The sequence below is a fragment of the Peromyscus eremicus genome, chromosome 4 (assembly GCF_949786415.1).
Source record: "Peromyscus eremicus chromosome 4, PerEre_H2_v1, whole genome shotgun sequence".
NCBI lineage: Eukaryota > Metazoa > Chordata > Mammalia > Rodentia > Cricetidae > Peromyscus > Peromyscus eremicus.
This window is the reverse complement of record NC_081419.1, coordinates 15,002,817-15,024,077: the sequence shown is the minus strand read 5'-3', so window position 1 is coordinate 15,024,077 and position 21,261 is coordinate 15,002,817. Positions and strand designations below refer to the sequence as shown.

The 21,261-nt window shown below is 53.7% G+C and overlaps 3 protein-coding genes and 1 long non-coding RNA gene across 5 annotated transcripts; 3 read left to right on the top strand and 1 right to left on the bottom strand.

Moving 5' to 3' along the window:
- Positions 1-930: 930 nt before the first annotated feature.
- On the top strand, positions 931-4,414 carry LOC131909058 (ficolin-1). The gene is made up of 10 exons (XM_059260321.1): positions 931-1,188; positions 1,406-1,519; positions 1,624-1,677; positions 1,974-2,009; positions 2,295-2,330; positions 2,803-2,838; positions 2,979-3,106; positions 3,518-3,647; positions 3,741-3,875; positions 4,000-4,414. The coding sequence occupies exons 1-10, from the start codon at positions 1,101-1,103 to the stop codon at positions 4,248-4,250; spliced, it is 1,008 nt and encodes a 335-aa protein (XP_059116304.1). The 5' UTR covers positions 931-1,100; the 3' UTR covers positions 4,251-4,414.
- Positions 4,415-6,550: 2,136 nt separating this feature from the next.
- Positions 6,551-8,726, bottom strand: LOC131909057 (uncharacterized). Its single transcript, XR_009378731.1, has 3 exons — positions 8,085-8,726; positions 7,560-7,710; positions 6,551-7,169 (listed from the first exon to the last, which is right to left on the bottom strand). It is a non-coding gene; the product is annotated as an uncharacterized LOC131909057 (long non-coding RNA).
- Tmem141 (transmembrane protein 141) lies at positions 7,520-9,682 on the top strand. 2 transcript variants are annotated; one of them, XM_059260319.1, is made up of 5 exons: positions 7,520-7,614; positions 7,866-7,932; positions 8,122-8,205; positions 8,388-8,495; positions 9,013-9,682. In XM_059260319.1, the coding sequence occupies exons 1-5, from the start codon at positions 7,561-7,563 to the stop codon at positions 9,024-9,026; spliced, it is 327 nt and encodes a 108-aa protein (XP_059116302.1). In that variant the 5' UTR covers positions 7,520-7,560; the 3' UTR covers positions 9,027-9,682. The 2 variants fall into 2 exon arrangements, with proteins under 2 accessions (XP_059116302.1, XP_059116303.1); XM_059260320.1 differs by having other exon boundaries at positions 7,773-7,932.
- Positions 9,683-12,274: 2,592 nt separating this feature from the next.
- On the top strand, positions 12,275-20,995 carry Ccdc183 (coiled-coil domain containing 183). The gene is made up of 14 exons (XM_059260318.1): positions 12,275-12,432; positions 12,898-13,019; positions 13,412-13,489; positions 13,692-13,859; positions 14,477-14,581; positions 16,345-16,467; positions 17,952-18,077; positions 18,178-18,232; positions 18,678-18,778; positions 19,402-19,562; positions 19,778-19,946; positions 20,045-20,155; positions 20,229-20,325; positions 20,833-20,995. Exons 1-14 carry the CDS (start codon positions 12,363-12,365, stop codon positions 20,949-20,951), a joined length of 1,605 nt encoding a protein of 534 aa, XP_059116301.1. The 5' UTR covers positions 12,275-12,362; the 3' UTR covers positions 20,952-20,995.
- Positions 20,996-21,261: the final 266 nt, after the last annotated feature.

Below are 21,261 nucleotides of genomic sequence, written 5' to 3'. Positions count from 1 at the left end.
TGGCCTGATTGGTTCTAATTCGGTGACAAACAAATGGCTGAGGAGACTGGTGATCTAACCAACCTTCTGGCTCCTTCCTGGGTAGTGATGGCAAACAGGCTCCTCTGGTGGCTGGGACCCAAATCCAGAGACAGAAAGAGAGGAACCCTCTCAGAGTCGCCAGTTGTGTCACAGGGCCTCCTAGAGAGCTTCCGACACAGCAGCTGCCCAGGGGCCAGCTGGAGGTCAGTCAGTACCACAAGCCGAGCAGCCTCAGCACGCACTCGGCACCCTAGCTGTGTCCATCTCCTGTCACCCGCTCTTTGACTACTCCAGCCACTCAGGTCCCCATGGGCACCCTGCTCACTGGCTGCAGTGACTCTGGACTTGCCATACCCAACCCGAGCCAGGCCAATGCCAGACTTTGCAGTAGGTGGGCATTCAGGCATGCAGAGCAGTCAGAATGGCCTGGAGGGCCCAGGCCCAGCTCCCTCCAGGCCCAACGGCCAGCTAGTACCTCAGACCCTCTCTCAGCCAGGCTACTTCTGTCTGTTGTGCACATGAACGGGAGGCTGAGGAGCTCTTAGCACAGTGCTTGGCTCTTAGGGGGCTCAGTGGTTAGCAACACCATCGAGCTGTTTCCTGCGCTTCTGAGGAGCCCATTGTCCAACCTTGCTTTTCAGAGCTCGTTCTTCAGGAATCTTTCCATCAGTAGTCTCCAAGTTTGTTGAGGGCAACTGTCTTCACTAAGGATGAAAAACAGAAGAGGAAGGTGGGGGAGGAAGAGGAAGGTGAAGGAGGAGGAGGTGGCGGTGTCCTCATGCCCACAAATCCCCAGTGCTGGCCACGCGAGTGGGCTAAGCACAGCGCTGTTTGCATGTGGTTCCCGGAAGGCTGAGTTTGTGAGTACTGTACTCACGTGCCACAGGGTACCACTGGGTGTGGGGCTGGTCATCTGCTGACACACAGGAAGTGTGCCTGCCTTTAATTTGGGCTCCTTATCAGGAAAAAGCTGAGTTCTGAGGAATCCAGGCAGGAAAAGCCTTCACCACACACACTGTTCGCTAGCGTCTGGACTCTGGAGCCAGGGACTCAAGGAGTGGCCTCCTGTACCCAGAGGAATGGGGTGGCCTACCCTATGGGCGCTCTCAGCACTGCTCTGTCTCGGCCCCTCCCAGGCCCTGGGCCAGGAGGGAGGTGCCTGTCCAGGTGAGAGGGGTCTGCTCAGGAATGTGGGCACACGCATACCTGTATACGCCTGCAGGTGTGGCAGCAGGAAATGGGACATTAGAATTGCAGCTTGGGAACACATCCAGAGGCAGGCTGTCACTCAGCCTCCTCGGGGTATGAGTGGATGCAGAAAGCTGTGATTTTTCACTGTCACTCCAAAGCCACCCCTTTTTTTTATCTGTTTTATTCTGTGCAGATGCTAAGATTATAGGTCTGGGGGCCCAGGACAAGGTGGCTGTCATCCAAAGTTGCCCTGCCTTCCCTGGCCCACCAGGGCCCAAAGGGGATCGTGGCAGCCCTGCTCAGAAAGGTAGAGATCTGGAGAGGGGGGACTGCCCTGTGGCCTCCCCCTTGGTCAGTCCTCCTCCAGTCCCACCTAGGGCATGGGATCCAGTCTAGTTCCTGTGTTTGCAGGAGAGCGGGGCTTCCAAGGCAGCCCAGGGAAGATGGGGCCTGCCGGCAGCAAAGGTAAGAGGAAACTCTCCTATGGGTCTCTCTGCCCAAGATCCAGACAGGATTTGGGAGCAGTACCCATCACACCTTGGCCCACACACCCACCTCCCCTGTGTGCTATCCAGCTGCATGCTGCCTACCCACTTCCTAGCAGGCTGGGTATTCAGGTCTCCCTCCTACAAGCTCTGCTCACATGGACACCTAGGTGTACACACACACACACACACACACACACACACACACACTGCAGTGAAGAGGAGCCTCCTCCCTTGTGGAGGCCAGCACTGTAAGAATGTCCCTTCTATCTACAGGAGAGCCAGGAACCATGGGACCCCCAGGAGCCAAAGGTAAGCCTGGTAACCAAGGCGTCTCAGGAAGGGAGCAAGGAGGACATGGAGCAATACAGGGTTAAGGTCTTGTTGGTCTGAGGGAGGCCTTGAGCACAAAGAGGGGAGGATGGTCCCAGCAGCACCACTCCAGGATCCCCCAAAGTTTTCCTGGCTCCCTATGCATATCGGAATGTTGGGGACTCACAAACCAGAGGAGAGGCTGGATGCTGGGGGGCAGTGCAGGGCAGAGGATTTGGCAGGATTCCAGCTCCGGGACTAGGCGGGTATGCTGTATTCCTCCAGGGGAGAAAGGTGACATGGGAGCTGCATCATCGCTGGGTAAGGACGTCCTGAAGTCTCTTTACAGTTCCCAGCATCATTACCCTGTGGTTGTGAGTAAAGGAAAACGAGCCCTGACTGGGGCTCAGGGAACCCCGAGTGATAGCAAAAGAGCAGTGGAAGGCACTGAAGCCCAAAGACACAAGGAGGAAGGACTCCCACCCACCCACCCACCCACCAGCCCAGCAGCAGGGGTTGACGCAGCCTGAAGCATCACTGTGCCCAGCCAGCCTCCCAGCCAGAACCCTGACGTATCCCAACCACAGACATAGTCACAGACAGGACAAAGCACAGACGGCAGCCAGACACATAAAGGAGCCTGAGGGCAGCAGGGGCAGCCGGGATGGGTGTGCTGGGCTCTTCAGCAAGAGGGTCAGCACCAGCTATGCCAAGTAGAATATGGAGTGCTAGGGGACATACCTGTGCTGGGAAGGGACCAAGGAAGAGACTGACACTCATGTCTCCTGCCCAGATGAGAAGGAGCTAGGAGACGCCCTGTGCCAGAGAGGTAAGTGACCTCCCAGCTGGCCCCTCCCACCTCCTGCCAGCAAGAATACAGCGCAGGAACCCACATTACTGGATCCTTTTTCTTGATCCTGGAGCACACCCCAGGTACAGCCCAATCCGGCCTGCTTCCCCATGGTACAGGGCCCCGGAGCTGCAAAGACATGCTGGCACGGGGGACCTTCCTGACCGGCTGGTACACCATCTATCTTTCTGACTGCCGGCCACTGACTGTGCTCTGTGACATGGATGTGGATGGTGGGGGCTGGACTGTGAGTAAGAAGGCTCAATGCAGAGCATGTGAGGTTTGTACATGACAGCCACCCTCAGGAGAACCAAAGGCAGATGCCAGAGAGATGGCAAAGTAACCAGAAAAAGAAATGGAGTGCCTCCACAAAGGAAACCCTAAGCACTGATGGACCAGAATCTAGAATTCTGTGGAGTGAGCTAAGTGGGTGATAGGACCCCAGTCATGACAGATGCATCCGAACATTTGGCAGCCCTGTGCTTTGCACTGGGACACTAGAGGCCATCAGTCACCTTTGTATTCACCTCTGCCACCTGCCTCCTGAAGCCTTGTCCTCATCCACTTCCTTATAGGGGCACAGGGGTGGCCTGGACATATCCCTCAAGTCTCTACTCCTCAGAGCCCCATCCCACAGGCTGCCCTGCCCACCCCACAGGTTTTTCAACGACGAGTGGATGGGTCCATCGATTTCTTCCGAGATTGGGACTCCTATAAAAGAGGCTTTGGCAACCTGGGCACAGAGTTCTGGTTGGGCAATGACCACCTGCACCTGCTCACGGCCAGTGGTGAGAAAGCAGCACCTCCTCGGCCAGCGCCTGCCTTCTACTGCTCCGCCTGGCCTCAGCCTTTTCCTTCCTTCCTTCCACCCATGTGGCTAGGGAACCAAGAGCTCCGGGTCGACTTTCGAGATTTCCAAGGTGGGACCTCCTATGCCAAGTACAGCTCATTCCAGGTGTCTGGAGAGCAGGAGAAATACAGGCTGACCCTGGGGCAGTTTCTGGAGGGCACTGCAGGTAAATCGCACAGAACGCTTGAGGCTATTATTGGGGACATAGAAAGGGACCTGCAAGCTGCCTCTGCCCATCTGGGATGAGCTCTGCCTTAGCCCTGAGGGCTGATAGGTGTGAATTTTTCCAGGAGACTCCCTGACAAGTCACAGCAACATGTCATTCTCAACCCATGACCAGGATAATGACGCAAATAGCGGGGGGAATTGTGCAACTTTATACCATGGGGCCTGGTGGTACCAAAACTGTCACAATTCCAACCTCAATGGGCACTACTTGTCTGGCTCCCATAAGAGCTATGCGGATGGCATCAACTGGTTCACAGGCGGAGGCTACTACTACTCCTACAAGGTTGTTGAGATGAAGATCCGGGCATCCTAAGGTGCCCCTCCCCTCCCCCCTGCAGCCATGTCCAGGCCAGGTGGAGGAGCTGAAGGAAGGGATCAGGAGATGGTGTCTGTATGTTGTCTGTTGTGTGCTCCCTACACTCCCCTCTGGACACTGTCCAGCACATGAACAGTGCGCACTAATAAAAGTCAAAGAAGCAAAAATGGTGGCCTGAACTCTGTAGCAGTAAAGGGCAGCAGGCACGCGAGGCCCCCAAACATCCACGGCAGCCTCGAGGCCGAGACCCAGAGAGTCACCGAGACTACAGCAGTGGGGAGGAGTCAGCACAGCCTGCCAAGACCCGCTTCGGGGAACAAACCCATTACTGAGTGCAGAGACCAAAGGGAAGCCAAGTCAGGACCTGCTGCAGCCCTGGACAAGGGTCTCAAGGGGCTTGGAGTCACTTCCCATAGCCTCTCTACCAAAGCAACTCCATGGCCACTCTAGGCACAGAGGACATAGGTCAAAGTGGCCAGTGCTGAAAAAAAAGGGCAGCTAAATGAGGGGTGGTGACCTCAGGAACTCTGGGAAGACAGTAGACTGAATAGGGCCCAGATGGTGGGCACAGAGAAGCTTCAGGTGTCTGAGACTCAGCCAGAAGGAGCTCAAAGGCCAGTGAAGATGTGCACGCTACACCTAAAAGCAAACTGAGGCCCAAAGAACTGAGTAGTGCTGAGAGCCATCCCTGGCTCACTCTCAAGGGACAAGTGTCTCTCTCCCGAAGGTTCAGAGGGTAAGGCTTACAGTATAGCCCCACAGCCATGGAGCAAGTGGTTACAGTGCTATGGCTATGACCAGGCTCAGGCCCAGGAGTACAAATCCAGGATCCACCATGGAAAAAATGCTACATGTAGCCAATCAGGCCAGGAGCTCCCTGACCATTGGTGACCACACACCCGGTCTTGCCACGGCTTCAGGATCTTCAAGGTCATTTGGCAGAGAAAAGTGGGCAGCAAGTACAGGAGGCAGAGGGAGCAACTTGAGTGAGACCTACTGGCCTGGGCCCTAAGAAAGAGGAGCCCCAAAATATCCAAGCTGACAGAGGACGAGTAGAATGGGTCCAGTACTAGGGGGATGCAAATGGTACTTTCATCCATACTGACACACAAGGCCATGGCAACAAAGCAAAGTGACTCCTTGGGGCAAATCCGGGGACACCAGGGACAGCTGCTGCTCCCATGATAGGGAGGCTGCATCTTAGAGCCTCAGCAGGGAACACAAACCCAATCCTTGTCCTCCATAGAGCAGCAGGAGGAGCCAGGGGCAAGTGCAGAACCTGATGAAGAAGGGAGGCAGCAGAGGCCTGGGTGAGAGGCTGGGGTGGGGATCTGACGACAGGGATCCCCACTCAGGCTCCCAAGAGTCCTGAAGGGAACAGGCACTGCCAACACGGGCTGTACAGTCTTCCTCGTGTCTCCTCCACTGTTAGGCACCAGCAAAGGCAGTTGATGGGACGTGGGGGTGCATTTTTATTTTTAGGAGCATCTGTGTTTCTCTAGGTTTCATACAAAGTATTAATTACTTTAATTAATAAGCAATAATCAATCTTTTTTAATTCCATGTTATATACGTGTTTTGCCTGCATATATGTCTGTACAGAATGTGTGTGCCTGGTACCTATGGAAGCCAAATGAGGACATCGGATTCCCTGGGACTGGAGTTACAGATGGTTGTGAGCTGCATGCGCATGCTGGGAATGGAACCCAGGTCCTCTGCAAGAACAGCCAGAGCTCTTAACTGCTGAGCCATCTCTCTAGCGCACAATTGTCAATCTTTTTACTGGGGGGGGGGGGGTGCATGCCTTTAATACCAGTACTCAGGAAGCAGAGGCAGGTAGATCTCTGAGTTTGAGGCCAGCCTGGTCTACAGAGCAAGTTCCAGGACAGCCAGGGCTACACAGAGACCCTTGTCTTGAAAAACAAAAGCAAAAACAAAAAGAAGAGGAGGAGGAGGAGGAGGAGGAGGAGGAGGAGGAGGAGGAAACAGTGGGGGGGGGGGCTGGAGAGATGGCTCAGTAGATAAGAGCATTTATTCCTCTTACAGAGGACTGGAGTTCAGTTCCCAGCATCCATATCAAGCCTCTCATAGATGCCTGTAACTTGGATCCAGAGGAATTCAATGCTCTCCTGACCCATGCAGGCACCTACACACATGTGCACATACCCACACACAGACATACATAACTAAAAAATAAAAAGATGGAGCTGTGGAGTTAGCTCAGTCTTTAAGTGCTTACCATACAACCACAAAGACCTGAGTCCAAACCCCCTCCCTCCCCTCCCTTCTCTCTCTGAAACAGGCCCTCAAGTTTAGCCCAGACTGACCTTGAACTCAAAATCATCCTGCCTTCACCTTCCTTCACCGAGCGCTAGGATGACTCGGGTGCACACCACAGCCAGGTCCTCGACACACTTTTCACCCAGGCATAAACATCTGGCAAACCCTAACCCCACCCAAACCTGCCGTCCACAGTCTCTGAGCCCAACCCATACAGAGTCCTGCCACAGACAACCAGACTATGCCACCAACAGGGCTTCTAATCTGGAGTGAGGGATCTGCAGGGACACGCCATGGAAGCCACACAACCCACTGCATTCCCTGAAACGCATTTACTGGCCCTCTCTGACTCCAGCTCCTCTCATGCTCAGGTGGCAAAGTCAATATCAGGTAGTCCACCCACCTGTGTCCTTGCCCCTCTCTAGCTCCGAAACAAGCCCCAGAGTTCTTTTTCACATACCATCTAATAATCCTCCCCCCACAACCCCCTGCTCACACTTTCCAGAACGTTCAGCCCACCTGCTACCCTCTGGGAGCCTCGTGGATGTCCTGGCATCTCCCTGTCCAGCCAGTACCTTCCGACCTCCTGTGGGCAACCAGCCTAGCTCTATGGACTCCTCCACAGGATCCCAGCCCCTGACACAGAACAGGCACCAAAAATGGGCTCAGTTGAACTTCTGGAATTCCAAAAGTTTCTACTTCGTTGTGACTTTTGGAGAGCCCTAACTGTAGTCTTAAAGCAAAGCCCCATCTCACGTAAGAAAAAAACGACCACTGCGCTCTTGAGTGACGAAAACCAGGGCTGCTTTCAGAGGCACAAAACCCCCAAATTGAACTCTAAGACTTGCACCGGTCCAGGCGAAATCCAGTCCCTCCCCGCCCCGCCCACATGAGCTCCTCTAGGTTCCTCCCCTTAGGCGGGGCATTCGGGGACCTGACCCTCTCTGCCACGTTCTGCGCAGGCCCAAGTCTTAGGCTCCACCCCGCCTCCAGTCTGACCATCTTTCCTGGCGGAATCTGACCAACCATGGTGAATTTGGGCCTGTCCCGAGTGGATGATGCGGTGGCCGCCAAACACCCGGTGAGAAGGCTGGCCTCGGGTGCTGGATCTAGGCCTCAGAAGCTGACCTGAAGGCAGGGGGAGCCCCGTCAGGGGGCGGCGGAGGGGGGGACCCTCCTGCCATAGAGATAGAGACGCTGAATGAGTTTAGGGGAGGGTGGGATATATCCAGTCCCCAGTGTCCCTCTCCAAGGCTAGGTCGTGCCCAAAGGAGGAGCAGGAGGGAAGACGGAAAGGGGACTGAGCCATGAACACCACCACCCTCATCCCAGGGTCTCGAGGAATATGCCGTGTGCCAGTCGAACGCCTTCATGAAGGGCGTTTTCACCCTTGTCACAGGTAGGCTGGTTCCAGGGGTCTTGGAGCGCAAAAAGAACACACAGTAAAGGGAGAAAAAAAATTGTAACCTACTGCCCCACCCTGTCTGCCCAGAAGGTGGCGCCAAGTCATCTTGCCTGCACTGCAGGTGCGGTAGTCACCAAGACCATCACCTTGCAGGCTGACCAGTGGTTCCTTGGCTCTTGGCAGGCACTGGTGCGACTTTTGGCCTGCAGCTGTTCATTAAGCGGAAGTTTCCATACCCTGTGCAGTGGAGCTTCCTGGTGGCTGCCGGTGAGTTCTCCATGGTGGGTGCCTAGGCCCTGAAATACATCCGTTGCGGGGGACTCTACAATATTGGTGTGTTTCCGATAAAGACCCGAATGTGATCCAGCCCCAGTTTTGGCTGGAGCCCACCCACCGTGTGCGGAAGCTGAGGTCCCCAACCCACCACCCTCCTGCTTCCTGATCTCCAGTTGTAGGATCTGTGGCCAGCTACAGAGTGACCAGAACGGAGTCTCAGAAGTGCAGAGATCTCTGGCTCTTCCTGGAGACAGGGCAACTCCCCAAAGACATGCGCACAGGTGAGATAGCCCCAGAGAGGCAGCAGGAAGTTTCAGGAAGACAAGCCCAGGAGACTCAAATAGACTGCTCCCCTTCCCGCCTGCCAGTCTTGCTTCCCCCCAGAGGGGCTGAGGCTAGAAGGTTGAGCAGTGCATTCTCTGGAGGAAGATCCAGGAAATTAGGGTGACCCTGAGACAGAGGGAAGGGCCTTGTAAGGTATGGGACAGGGTATAGCAGTTACACCGGCAACCCAAAATAGAGTGGCCGGGACTGAGACCCTGAAACCAAGTGGGTGGCCCTCAGGCCTGCTTGTCCTTGGTACAGAACTCAGATTTTTTTTTTTGTTTATTTTGTTCTTCTGAGGAAGGGTCCATTGCTCAGGCTGACCTTGAATTCCTGCTTCTACCTCCTAGGCTTGAGATTATAAGCCTGTGTAACCACATCTGACAGAAGCTCCGTTCTTGTCATGATAGATCAGGGTCAGGGACCCTCAAAAACCACAGACATGAATCAGCTGTCTCCCTTTGCCTCTTACAGATCATCACAACTAGAAGAGCTCTGGCTGCTGGGTGTGGAGGAGCTGAAGCAGGGAAAATCCTGGACTTTGACACCATCCAACTCCAGGCTGGTCCTTCCTACCTCACCACACACACACACACACACACACACACACACACACACACACACGCACACGTGTGCACGAGCCCTTGAGTGTGTATGGGCAGGCCGACCTGACATCTGTGATGGCCACCTGCTGCCCCAAATCCAGGACCCGCCCAGGAGTCCAGTTCAGAAAAGGGCTTGAGAGATGGGGGCGGGCGTCTCCTCCAGAGCAGCAAGAAGCCAGGATATCAGAAAGGGTTGTATCCTGTTACACACGACTGTGGGGGTAGCAGCCTGCAAGTGGTGAAAAAACTTGTGTATTTTCTCTGGTGCTTTGGGGTCCCTTGGGGACCTCTGTGCCCCAAGTCCATGGAGAATTGTGAAGGGTTGTGGCTAATAAACAGCTGTCCTTTTCCCACCTGAGCTCTAAAGCCAGTAAACAAGGGTCGGTGAGGTTGTTCGGTGGGTAAAGCACCTGCTGATAAGCCTGATGACTGAGTTTAATCTTCAAGAACCACATGGTGGAAGGAGTCACAACGCCCACACATTGTCCTCTAATCTCTACTATGGTATATGGGTTCCCATACACATGCACAGGAACACATGAAATAGATAAACACAGGTGTAATATTAAAAAGAAAGCCCGGGCAGTGGTGGCGGCACACACCTTTAGTCCCCGAACTCGGGAGGCAGAGGCAAGCGGATTTCTAAGTTTGAGGCCGGCCTGATCTACAGAGTGAGTTCTAGGACAGCCAGGCCTACACAGAGAAACCCTGTCTCGGGAAAACAAAAACAAACAAACAAAAAGAATGTAGGGATGAGAAGATGTGATCGTGCATCTCTGTGGCCCCACAGCTGACACTGGAGGACATGCAAGAAGTTCCTAATGCAGAATCCCAGAACTGGATGTTCCTTCCAGCCGTCTGGGCCATGTAGTTAAACCGATGCCTCTCCTCCTGGAAGTCTGCAGCTATACGACACAGGCAGAGGAGCAGAACAGAGGCAGGAGCAGCCAGAGCCCAGGCAGGGCTTGGCCTCAGTGAGGCCCCTTCTCCAAGGAACAAGCAGCAGAGCTACACAGGAAATGGCAGGGGGAGGGGTAGTCCAGCCCCATTCAAAAGAACGGAAATGGTCTCAACCTTGGCATCAAACCAGGAGCACGAAGACTTGGCCTTGGCCTGCTCCTACACCTCTACCGAGCTTGTCAATTGGATGGTCTGTGAGAACAAAGCAGTGGGCAGAGTGGCAGCAGGCCTCACGTAGTAGAAGCTTGAGCCCAGTTAGTTTTCTTATAGAAATCTAGGTAGGTGGTCTATCAGTGTGTGTGCTGCTGCCAACAACACGCCACAGACTTGGGCAGATTATAATAAAAAAACAATTGTTTTATCCCATGGTTCTGGAGGCCAAGGCCCGACGGCCACTTGGTGGTGGTTGTCATTCTGGCAGAATCTCCCAGGTCATCACATGGCCAGAAACAGCACACACGTCACTTCCTCTTCCTATAAAGCCGTCAAGGTTTGACCCTAGTGGCTGTACCCTGGTAACTTAAATTCTCATCACCTCTCAAAAGCCCTACTTTCAAGGACACAGTCCTGTTTTCTACCCCCTTAAACCTCACAATGGGGTGGGGGTTTGGGAGGACAAACCATCTTCAAACCCCAGCCATGTTTTAAGAGCTGTGCTGGGGTCAGGGACCCAGGCTTCCTTCAATCTCTTCCCTGTTGTAATGGCGCCCACTTCTCGATCCAGCTCATCGTGCCAGGTGGCTCCACCAGCTCCAGCCGCTACATCTTCAGCCCATTTAACCAGAAGAAAGAGGGAGGCCGGCAGTTCTTCCACCATGTCTGTATACACACTTCTGGCCAGGACTAAGTCACATGGTACATATACTGGAAGGAAACCGGGGAAGGCAGCCTTGCTCTGGACAGCCATTTGTCCCACTAAAATTCAAGAGTTCTGTATCTGAGGGAAAAGAGCCAATACTAGGGGATGTAAGTTGATTCTGCCTCAGCTGGATACCAAGCTGGGCCACCAAAAACTAGGGAGGTAAGGTGAGCAGCCATGGCCATAGCAGGTCCTTCCAGCCCTCTTGAGAATGAGGCATAGACCAGAAGGGAGGCAGGGGGGTGAACACAGAGTTCAGACTGGACAGGAAAATGGCTAGAAGGTAAAGGATTCATGTGAGAGAACATAGGAAGATAGACACTAATGTGTCCTGTGTTATACACATGTTCTGACAACCTAACCCCCTCCCCCACAAATTCATACACTGAAGTCCTAACCCACAGGACCTCAGAAGGCAACTACTGGAGATGAGCCCTTTAATGAAGTGATTAGAGCTAACTCATGCTATGGGGACTAATCCAGTCTTTCTGGCATCCTTATAAGAGGAGATTAGGACACAGATGGGCACAGAGAGCCACCCACATGAGATCACAGGAGCAGAAAGCATCTACAGCCAAGGGGAGACACAGCGGAAGAACCAGCCATGTAACACCCTGACCCAGCCTTCTATTCCCAGACCGAAGACTAAATGCCTGAAGAGTAAGCTGCCCACTGGTACTTAGTTATACAGACCCACACAGACTGGGTTGCAGAAAGTGTCTGTCTCACATACCCCATGGTGTTCTGGGCTGCTGATTGCTCCTGGCACACTGCTCTAAGGGAAGGGGTAGGGTATAGATGTGTGGACTTGCTTCTGCCGATAATTTGTGATCCAAGGTCCAGGGGGCTGAGGGGGGCAGGAGTCAAGCAGGGTGGCACCAGACAGGCTGGGAAAGTTGGAAGAGATGGAACAGTGATGGGCAGAAGCTGGGGTGGGGTGCCAGGTCACCCAGTGCCTGGGCTTTGAACTAGGAGTCTGGGTTGGGGAGAGGTCTCACCAAGCACTGACACTGAGGTTAGATGTGGGAGGCACAGTCAAGCTGCTCTGTGGTCCTGGGAGCAGGGGAGGGGACAAGCAGGGGTGGGGGGCAGTGGGTGAGGTGTTATACTAAGCCATCAGAAATTGCCCACCACCACCTAGAGGTCTCTGGTGTCCAACAGAGCTCCTAAGCAGCAGCCTCAAGACTCATTTCCCTTAGGACAAGCACCCAGAAGTGACCTTGAGAAGGAAATTCTAGAAGGATGAGATTTCAGGGTTCCCTGGGCATTGAGAATCTTGGTCCCATCACAATGACCTGAAATTCCAAGGACAATCTCAGCTTCGGCTCAGTTGAGCAGGCAACTAACTGAACAGGGAGGGTGAGAGGCACACAGGACCCCTGGAGGACTTCTAGGCCACCATGAAGGTTCACAATGAAGCAGCTGTGGAGGCACAAATACAGGAGCTAAGGACCATCACCCGGCTCCAGGGTGAGCCTCACACCGGGGACTGCCACTCGGGCTTGCTAATAGACAACTTGCCATCCTATTACCCAGCCAGGCCCCCACAGTGGGCAAAAGTCACAGAAGGCCCTGCCATGTGAGGGGAGCTCCAGGGAGAGTTATACATTTACCACAATATTGTTTCAAAGTTGGAGGGATTGGAAAGGGATCTGCCTTTTTCTAGACACAGGAGCTCTGAAAGAGGCAGGGGTTTCCATCCCTGGTCTTGGCCTCACCCTCTTTACTGCCCTGCATCCATCCCTGAAGAGCCTTGTAGATTACCACTTAGAGCAGGGAAGCCTGTGTCTTCCAGAACAGGGAGGGGGAAGAGGAGACATGGTCGCGGAGGCAAAGCCATATTCCGGTATAAAACACCCCTGCATGTTTTGCTGAAATTCTCAGCCAGTGCTTTGGCCTACCGTCTGGTAATCTTGTTCCCTCCATCACCTACAGAACAATGCCGGGCACTCCAGATCCAGGGCGTGAAGGAGAAAACAGCACAGAATAAGGCTACAATGGGCCTTCTGCGCAGCAACCTCCGTCGAGGGGCCCACGAGTGGGCTTTGGCAAAGAAGGTGCAAAAGCCCCACCCCCTTCGCAGTCTGGGGATAGGAGATGGTGGCCCACTTAACACGTGCACACATCCTAACCCTTCTCTGGACCAGAAGGCTTGCAGGGGTGGGTACTTTGACTGGTGCCCAGGGCAGGTTCCCCAACATCCACCCGGAGTGCTTAGCACCTACAGTAGGGACTACCTTGGGCTGACTTCCTTTCGGGGGCGCCCATCACACCGGAGCAGGGATGGCCCTGGAGGGGTCCTGCGTGCTCTACTCAGGGGTCCCAGGACCAACGGTCTCCTTGCTGGGCTAGTGGCGAGTAAAAGGCCCTGGGGGTATGTCTGAGTACATCAGTGCCAAGGGAAACGCAAAAGGGCCAGGCTCCCAGCTCAGCCGCTGCCGCTCCACAGTATGACCAGTGGACCATCTCCAAGGCCTGCGGGAAGGACGCGTCCATGAGGCTGGCACACTGCCGCAGTTCTATGGAGGTAACGAGGCAGCGGGGAGGGTACCTAAAGGATCCCTCGTCCCTCTCAGCCCTGAGGCCCGCCCACAGTAAATGTTAGGAGGCCGGCGGAAGGCGAAGTGCGTGTTCCCGTGGGGCAGCTGCGGGTCCCCGACCCGCAGCATTCCTGGGGTCCCCGCAGCGCTCCCCTTCGCACCCACGCGCGGGCACTCTCCTGGACCCAGGTAGCTCGAGAGAAGCTGCGCAAGTACGTCTTCGACCGTGTGAATGCACACAACGTGCTGATTCATCTGGCTCGTCGACGGGGACAGAAGCTGGAGAGCTTGCAGGGGGAGCTGGCCAGCCTGCGGAACCAGCCGGATGCCACTAAAGACGAGCTAAAGCTGCTGCAGGTGCCCCGGGACCGGGCGGGGGCGTGGGTCTGCGCCGGAGGGCGTGGAGATTCTGTAAAAGGGACGGAAGTCCTACATTCAGACAGGGATTCTGTATCAGGGCTGGACCGCTGATTAGGCAGGGTTCTGCGGGAAGGGTGTCTCCTTTGGTGAGGGTCTTTGTAAGAGAAAAACACTTTAGCAGGTGAGACTGGCCTCCAACAGAGGGGTGGGACTACATCAGAAGGGTGGGACCTCCGGATGGGCAAGACCCTTTGGTTAGTCCGTACCTTTACATGGCTGTGTACAAACAGGAAAACTTTCTAACAAAGAGCAGAAAACCGATGATCTGAGGTAATGTTTTTATCACACAGCTGTAAACATGAAGTTGGGAATCAAAGCCATTTTACACATGGTGACTGGGTGGTGGATAAGAAGTACAAAAATGACTTCGTCTGCCGGGCCTGGTGGCAGGGGCAGGACTAGGGGAGCTCAACACCCTTGTGTGAAAGCCCAGCCCCCCATCCCGTGCCCTCCCTTGGGCAGGGTTCACCCCTTTAACACGTGATCGGAGGTTGTGGGGAGGTGGGTCTTGTCACCAAGCCTTTTCAATGATCCAACTCCACCACTACCATCAGATTATCCGCCAGCTGGAGAACAACATTGAAAAGACCACGATCAAGATCACCACCAGCCAGAACATCCACATGCTGTACACAGACCTGCTGGATTATCTGAAGAAGGTGAGCCCCTCACCCAGGGAGTCCCACCTGCAACTCCATTGCGGGCAGCCAGCAAAGCGGCCCTAAAAATATGTGGAAACTGCTTAGAGAACTTCATTTTTGTTGCCCCACACAAGCATATTATGGGGTACACCCAATTTGGGGGCTTAAGCCTGGGCATGGTAGCATGGTCTGTGATCTCAGCACTCAATAGGCTAAGATGGGAAGATTACATATTCCAGGCCAGCCTGGGCTACACAGTGAGGCCCCGTCTCAAAAACAGATACAAATCATCACAAACACACACACACACACACACCACAAAACCACAGAACTCTTTCTTCCACATATTAAATAGTTTAGTTTGGGTCTTTGAGGGTCAGACTTCCCCTCCCAGGAAGTCCCCTAACATGGTTTGGGACAGACTCATCTCCCACTTCCCAAAATATGCTGAGCACACAGTTTCCTGCCTACTTTGGATCTGGCTACCCTGCTTTCTGTATTGGAAAGCCAGAAGGAAGCAAATTCTGGCCCATGGAAGTCCCAGGGAACCATGACCGTGTATCTCACCGAGCACATTCCCACTATGGCTCCCATAGAGCAGAGCATCTGCAGTGGAAGTGAGGGAGAAAGGGCTTCTGGGCAGCAGGGTACTGAAAGCAGCGTGGTGGACAGGCCTGGAAAGGTGGCCAGGAGAAACCGCTAATGCCTTCGCCCTAAGAAAGGGAGGTAAATGAGTGGCGTGGCATCACTGGAGAGAAAGGGTTGGTATGTGTGCAGATGCAGCAGCTTTTCCCTGCTGGAGTCATATCCCTCAGCCAGGATCTCAGCATCACGCTCTGGTCTATCCTTTTTACCTGACCCTCATGCTGGAGGCTCAACTGGAGGCCCTGCCCACCCTTCCTTCCTGTGTCCACCCCTTCCCACACTCCTTCACCTGTGTGTTCTTTGTAGAACTTTCTCTCCAGGACAAACATACTTGAATCAAATCCCCATATCCACATTTTGTAAAATCTGCAAAGACTCAGCATGTGCAGGTTTTAACAACAAAATATCAATAGCTAAGTGTCCTTGCCCACGATGCACCTAGCCTTGTGCTAAATATGCTATCTTATTTCTCCCTCCATCCTAACAGAAACCTTCCAAAAAAGTCAGGATCACCTTAGAAAGGCTAGGTGTTATCCCAAGATCATACAGCTAGCTGCTTAGACGTGGACTTCACTTTGAGCCCTAGCTGGCTCCAAGCCCATCCTTCACGCCCTTCTGTTCCACTTCAAACCAAAGATGCCCCCCCAAGCAAACCCTCCTGGAGTTTTTTTGTTTGTTTGTTTTTGATTTTGGTTTTAGACAAGGTTTCTCTGTCTAACAGTACTGGCTGTCCTGGAACTCTCCTTTGTAGACCAGGCTGACCTCGAACTCACGGAGATCTGCCTGCCTCTGCCTCCTAAGTATTAGGATTAAAGGTGTGTATCACTAACGCCTAGCTCCCTCCTGGGTTTTAGAGTTGGCCTTTGCTGGGGTAAAGTCACATCCTCTTGTCCTGGGTAGTGAGAGTCCATAGGTCACCAATGACTATCCAAACTAGAACACTTCTTTCTCCTTCTCTGTGACTTGCCCAGAGGCTGGGCCACAGACAGAACCCCTATCCTATCCCCAGAGCTCACACAGTCTGGGAGTGAAGGATAGAAGAAAATCAGAGGGCTCAGGAAAGCCAGCAATAAGGTATGATGGCACCAAAGGAGCCCATGGCTTCATGACCTTGTTGCCTTTGCCCATACTGATAGGTGCTGGCAGGCTACCCCACAGAGCTAGACAAACTTCAGAACCTGGTGACCAACTACTGCTCGGAGCTGTCAGATATGACAGTCATGTCCCAAGATGCCATGATGATTACTGATGAGGTCAAGGTGAGTCCCGGGATTGGGGGGCCATCAATAGCTGGCTCACCTGATCCTGTCTTATTCAGGACCTATCTGGACATCCTATGCCTACACTACCCATCATCCCTGGAGAAATCCATTGTCAGCCCTACCAGCTGATCTGCTCACCCAGGGGACAGAGAAAGTCAATTTGGGCACAGAGGCCATAATAGATGTGGCCAGGACAATGGGCGTCTATTCACCTTGTCACTACCAAGATCCCTGTCTCTAGGGAGATAGGGCTAGGGAGGCCAGCAAGCCCCATCCCCCTGAAATGGGCAATTCTTCTAGTAGTCCACCTCATCATATCTAGGTCAGTATGGCAGACGGAGGCAACGGGCTTCTGAAGTCTCTAGGGTGGCTTTCCAAGGAAATATGCTTGAATGGGCTCTGAAGGACCAGTGAAGTCCAGAAGTAATTAGAGCTCAGGAGAAAGGGCAGAAAAGCCAAAGCTGTTGCCACATGTGAGTGCACAGAAATTGACATAGCTTCCCTGCATGAGTCAGTGGAGGCTATAGGGTCCTCAGGCTCACAGCCTCGGAGAACACAGAGGGACACATGACCACATTGTGCTTTATGCCAGGTGTGGTAGTGCACGCCTTTGATCCCAGCACTCAGGAGGCAGCGTCAGACAGATCTCTGATTTTGAGGCCAGCCTGGTCTATGGAGTGAGTTCTGGGACAGCCAGGGCTACACAGAGAAACCCTGTCTTGAAAATAAAAGGGGGAAAAAAACACCACAGATTGTGGGGTGTTTGTTTGTTTGTTTGTTTTTAGAGACAGGGTTTCTCTGTGTAGTTTTGGTGCCTGTCCTGGATCTCATTTTGTAGACCAGGCTGACCTCAAACTCACAGAAATCCTCCTGGCTCTGCCTCCCGAGTGCTGGGATTAAAGGTGTGCACCATCGCCGCCCGGCCAGATTGTGTTTTATAATGGCACACATTAACTTCAGGTACCAGAAGGTGCCAGAGCAGAAATACTGTGTGGCCAGGCCAGTAGTAGAGTGGGGGTGGCCAGAAGTAGACAGGGCAGGAAAGTCTTTAAGGGGTGACCACAGTGAGCTTTAGTGATAGGAGTGGGTGAGAGAAAGAGAGCAGAAGGAAGGAGTGAAGGATGATAGTTTTCAGCCACAAAAGCAGAATGGAGGAGAGACCAGCTTTGAGAATTAAAGGGGTGAATTACTTTTAGATATGTTAAATCCAAATTAATGGGTTCTAAGTGGAACAGGCCAGGAAGCAACTAAAGGCAAGGGCCTAGAGGAAAGAAGAGAGCCTGGGCTAGAGGGAAAGTCAGTAGGCATGTGTTAGCCAGGAGTCTCTGCACACAAGAGGACAGTGGGAGGAGTAAGAAGAAAAGAATGGCCAGCTTCCTTCCACCGTCCAACAAGATGAAGCCTGGAAACTGACCACTGGCTTTAGAACCACGGAGGACCCTTGGTGAGGCGGTATCCCCATTGAATCTCTATGTCCCCAGAGGAATATGAGGCAAGGGGAGGCGACCTTCATCGAGGAGCGAAGGGCACGAGAGAACCGGCTGAATCAGCAAAAGAAGCTTATTGACAAGATCCACACCAAGGAGACCAGCGAGAAGTACCGCCGTGTACATCTTAAGTCGTACCCCATGGCTCTCCTTACCCACTGGGGGAAGAGCTGGGAGGACCCTTCAGTTCTCATTCTCACCTGCTTCTTTCTCCCACCAGGGCCGGAGGGACTTGGATTTCCCCTCCAATCTGATGAGTATGGACACCATGAAGGGTGAGTCTCAGCTCCTTGCCTTGTACAGCCAAGGTCTCCAGTAGCCGGCAATGACTGGGACTGCCCGGCCAGGTACCATGAGGCCAGTGGTCACTAGGGTGAGGAAGACAGACAGCCCCTGCCTCTTCCCTGACTGTCCCTGAAGAATCTGAGAGCCTATGGCACAAGGTGGCTGCAGAGATGCTATCTCTAGCAGCTAGAGCTCAGTCACCCAGTGACATCTCAGAACTGCTCCCCAGAGCCACATGCTGCAATTCTGCTCCTGGTCCTTGTTTGTCCTTGTGTTTCCCAAGGTACTCTGAAGGGTCAGGCTGGGGAGAACAGGTACAGGTCACATGAGGGCACCCAACACCCTAGGGGTCTTCTCTGAAGCCTGAGTGTCTGTAAAGCCATCAGAGAGCAATTCCTACACACCGACTAGGCCCCCCTTCTCTGTTCTGCCCAGTGAGGAAAAGAGAAACTTCCATAGCAGACATGGAATACCAGACAGAAGTGACTGCTTTGGTCGAGAGGGTCAAATCTGCTGTGCAGTGCTCCCACCTCTGGGTAAGTCTCCCTGGCACTGGGAGGGTGACTAAGCTGGGCCAGGGCCTGGGGTGCTCTGCAAAAAGTTCACAAAGCTTAACCTCCCCTTAGACATTCCCAAACATGATGCTCCCAAGCCTGGAAAAAGTCTGGGTTTTTTGAGGTATGAAGATAACCCCAGCATATGGATGGCATGTCCCCACCATATCCTACGTACAGGACAGAGTCTGCCAGAATGTGGAAGTCCAAATGCTGAGGACCTGACCTCTCACCACAGCTCTAGCCCCTTCCCAGGTTGACAGCCACAGTGAACAACTGTCATAGACCTACCTGAGTTTCCACTGTCAGGCCTTGAGCTCCCAGCCACAGCATCTTAACTGAAGGTGATACATGGTCTCTTCATGGTAGATGGGGTTGCTTACCCTCTGCCTGTCATGAAAGCTATGTATCAGGACATATACAGGTTACCCTTCTGCCCAGCCCCTCATAAGCCTTAGCGCCCAAAAAGTATTCAGTGTCATGACTGGGCCCCAAGTACCAAGAAGCTGCACTATCCATCGGGAGGAGCCCAGGAGAAAGCAGGGCTATGAGGCCCTACTGCCTTTCAGGCCCACACCTGTTATTCTCTGCCCTGGACTGGTTAGGACATAGCTGGCCGCTTCCTGGCTCAGAAGAATACAGAGGAGAACCTGGAGCTACAGATGGAGGATTGTGAGGAGCGGCGGACCCAGCTGGAGGCCCTGATGAAGAAGCTGGAACTGGAAGAGGCACTGCTCAAGTTCCACCAGATACCCAGCTCTGCTGGGTATGTTCCAGGGCTGCTGGACGGCCCCGCGGGTACAAGCTAGTAGCTGTCCATGTCGATTACCAATAACCCCGTGCATCTGAAGAAGAGCTAAGGACTCAACCGGCTTGGAGCTGACTTCATGAGCCCCTGAAGCTGACATAACCCCTGGTGCAGGACCCCCGTGGGCCCTGAGTACTGTCCCGCTCTTACTGCTGTGCTTACCTCCTCCGCAGCTTTAGTTCTATTGAAAAAAAGATGAAGAGCATGCTAGAGGAGGAAGAAGCAAGGCTCCAGCTGGCCCACAACAACATGACCAAGAGCCAGCAGCTACTACTGGCCATTCAGACAGGCATTGACAACCTCTACATCCGGCTCATCGGCATCACCTTGCCAACTACCCAGGTACCAGCCCTAGGGGCGCGGGGGGGGGGGGGGAGCTGCTGTGCACAGGGTCCTCATGTGGGGCCACCAGAAAAACAAGCTGCTCCTCTGGCCTACAGAAACAATTATCAATATCTGACACCCTTGATGTGTATGGCAAGCTGGACTATTGCGAGGGAAAGCTCACATATCTGGCTGACCGCATGCAAACGCAGTCCAGAAATGAGGAGGTAGTCCTGGGCCATGGAGGGGTACCCACAAAACCCATGTCCTCTCCAAGCTGATAAGGGTGCTGCCCTGCAGGTCGACGCAAAGGTGAAGGACGTCCTGGAATCATCGACTCTAAAGGAGAAACATAATACCAGAATTACCTTTGAGGACCAAGAGGAGGACATGATAGGTGAGGCCCTAGATGTCAGCCACAGGGAGGAGATGGAAAATGGGGAACAGGGACGATAGCTGGAACTAACTGAAGGCAAGAGATGGCGTACACTGTCTGACTAGAACATACTGGCAGACTACATGCTAAAGGGAAAGGTTTTAATAGAGGTGACAGAGGTTAACCTTTATGAGAATTTATTATTTTTTCTGAGACAAAGGGGCATACCATGGTATGGGCCATAAGGGAGCTCAGACCAGACCTTTAGTGGAATTTCTGCCGCAAAGGCAGGGTAGGATGAACAGAGAAGGATGGCTAGTATGGGTGATCCTGGCATATCCTGGTTCCTTGGCACCTGGCCTTGGGTGACTTAGGGCAGGGGTCAGATCACAGAAAGTCTTCAGTCATAGGTCCATCTGTGAGATGAGCTCAGACGCCAGAGAAAGCCCATAGTAGCAAAAAAGCAAACGGGTAAGGGTGGGGAGGGGGGTCGGTCTCTGGAAAGTCACTCCTTTCTTGCCTGTGCAGAAACCTTCCAGTTTGCGGACGTGGACCATAGCTACGTCCCTTCGCGGGCCGAGATAAAAAAACAGGGCCAACGGCTGATCGAGGGGAAGCTCAAGGTGTCCAAAAAGAAGAAGAAGTAGCCCGGGCCGGGCTTTAGTACACAAATAAACATTTTTCCAGAACTGCTCTAGAGAAACGAGAAACCCACTGGACCTTGAGGGCGGGAAGGCGGGGCTTGGACGGGGAGGGGAGGGGCTGCTCGAAAGGGGCGGGATCTAGTGCGCCCGCTGCGCATGCGGCGTCTACGTATCCCTCTCGGCGCTCCGTAGCCGCGCCGGCGCCAAGATGGCGGCGCTGACGGATGCTTGGCCGCCGTGCCGAGGGCCACGGGAGCCGGAGCGGAGCCACAGAGGCTAAGGCCTCAGAGCCTCGCTCGAGGCCGCTCCCACC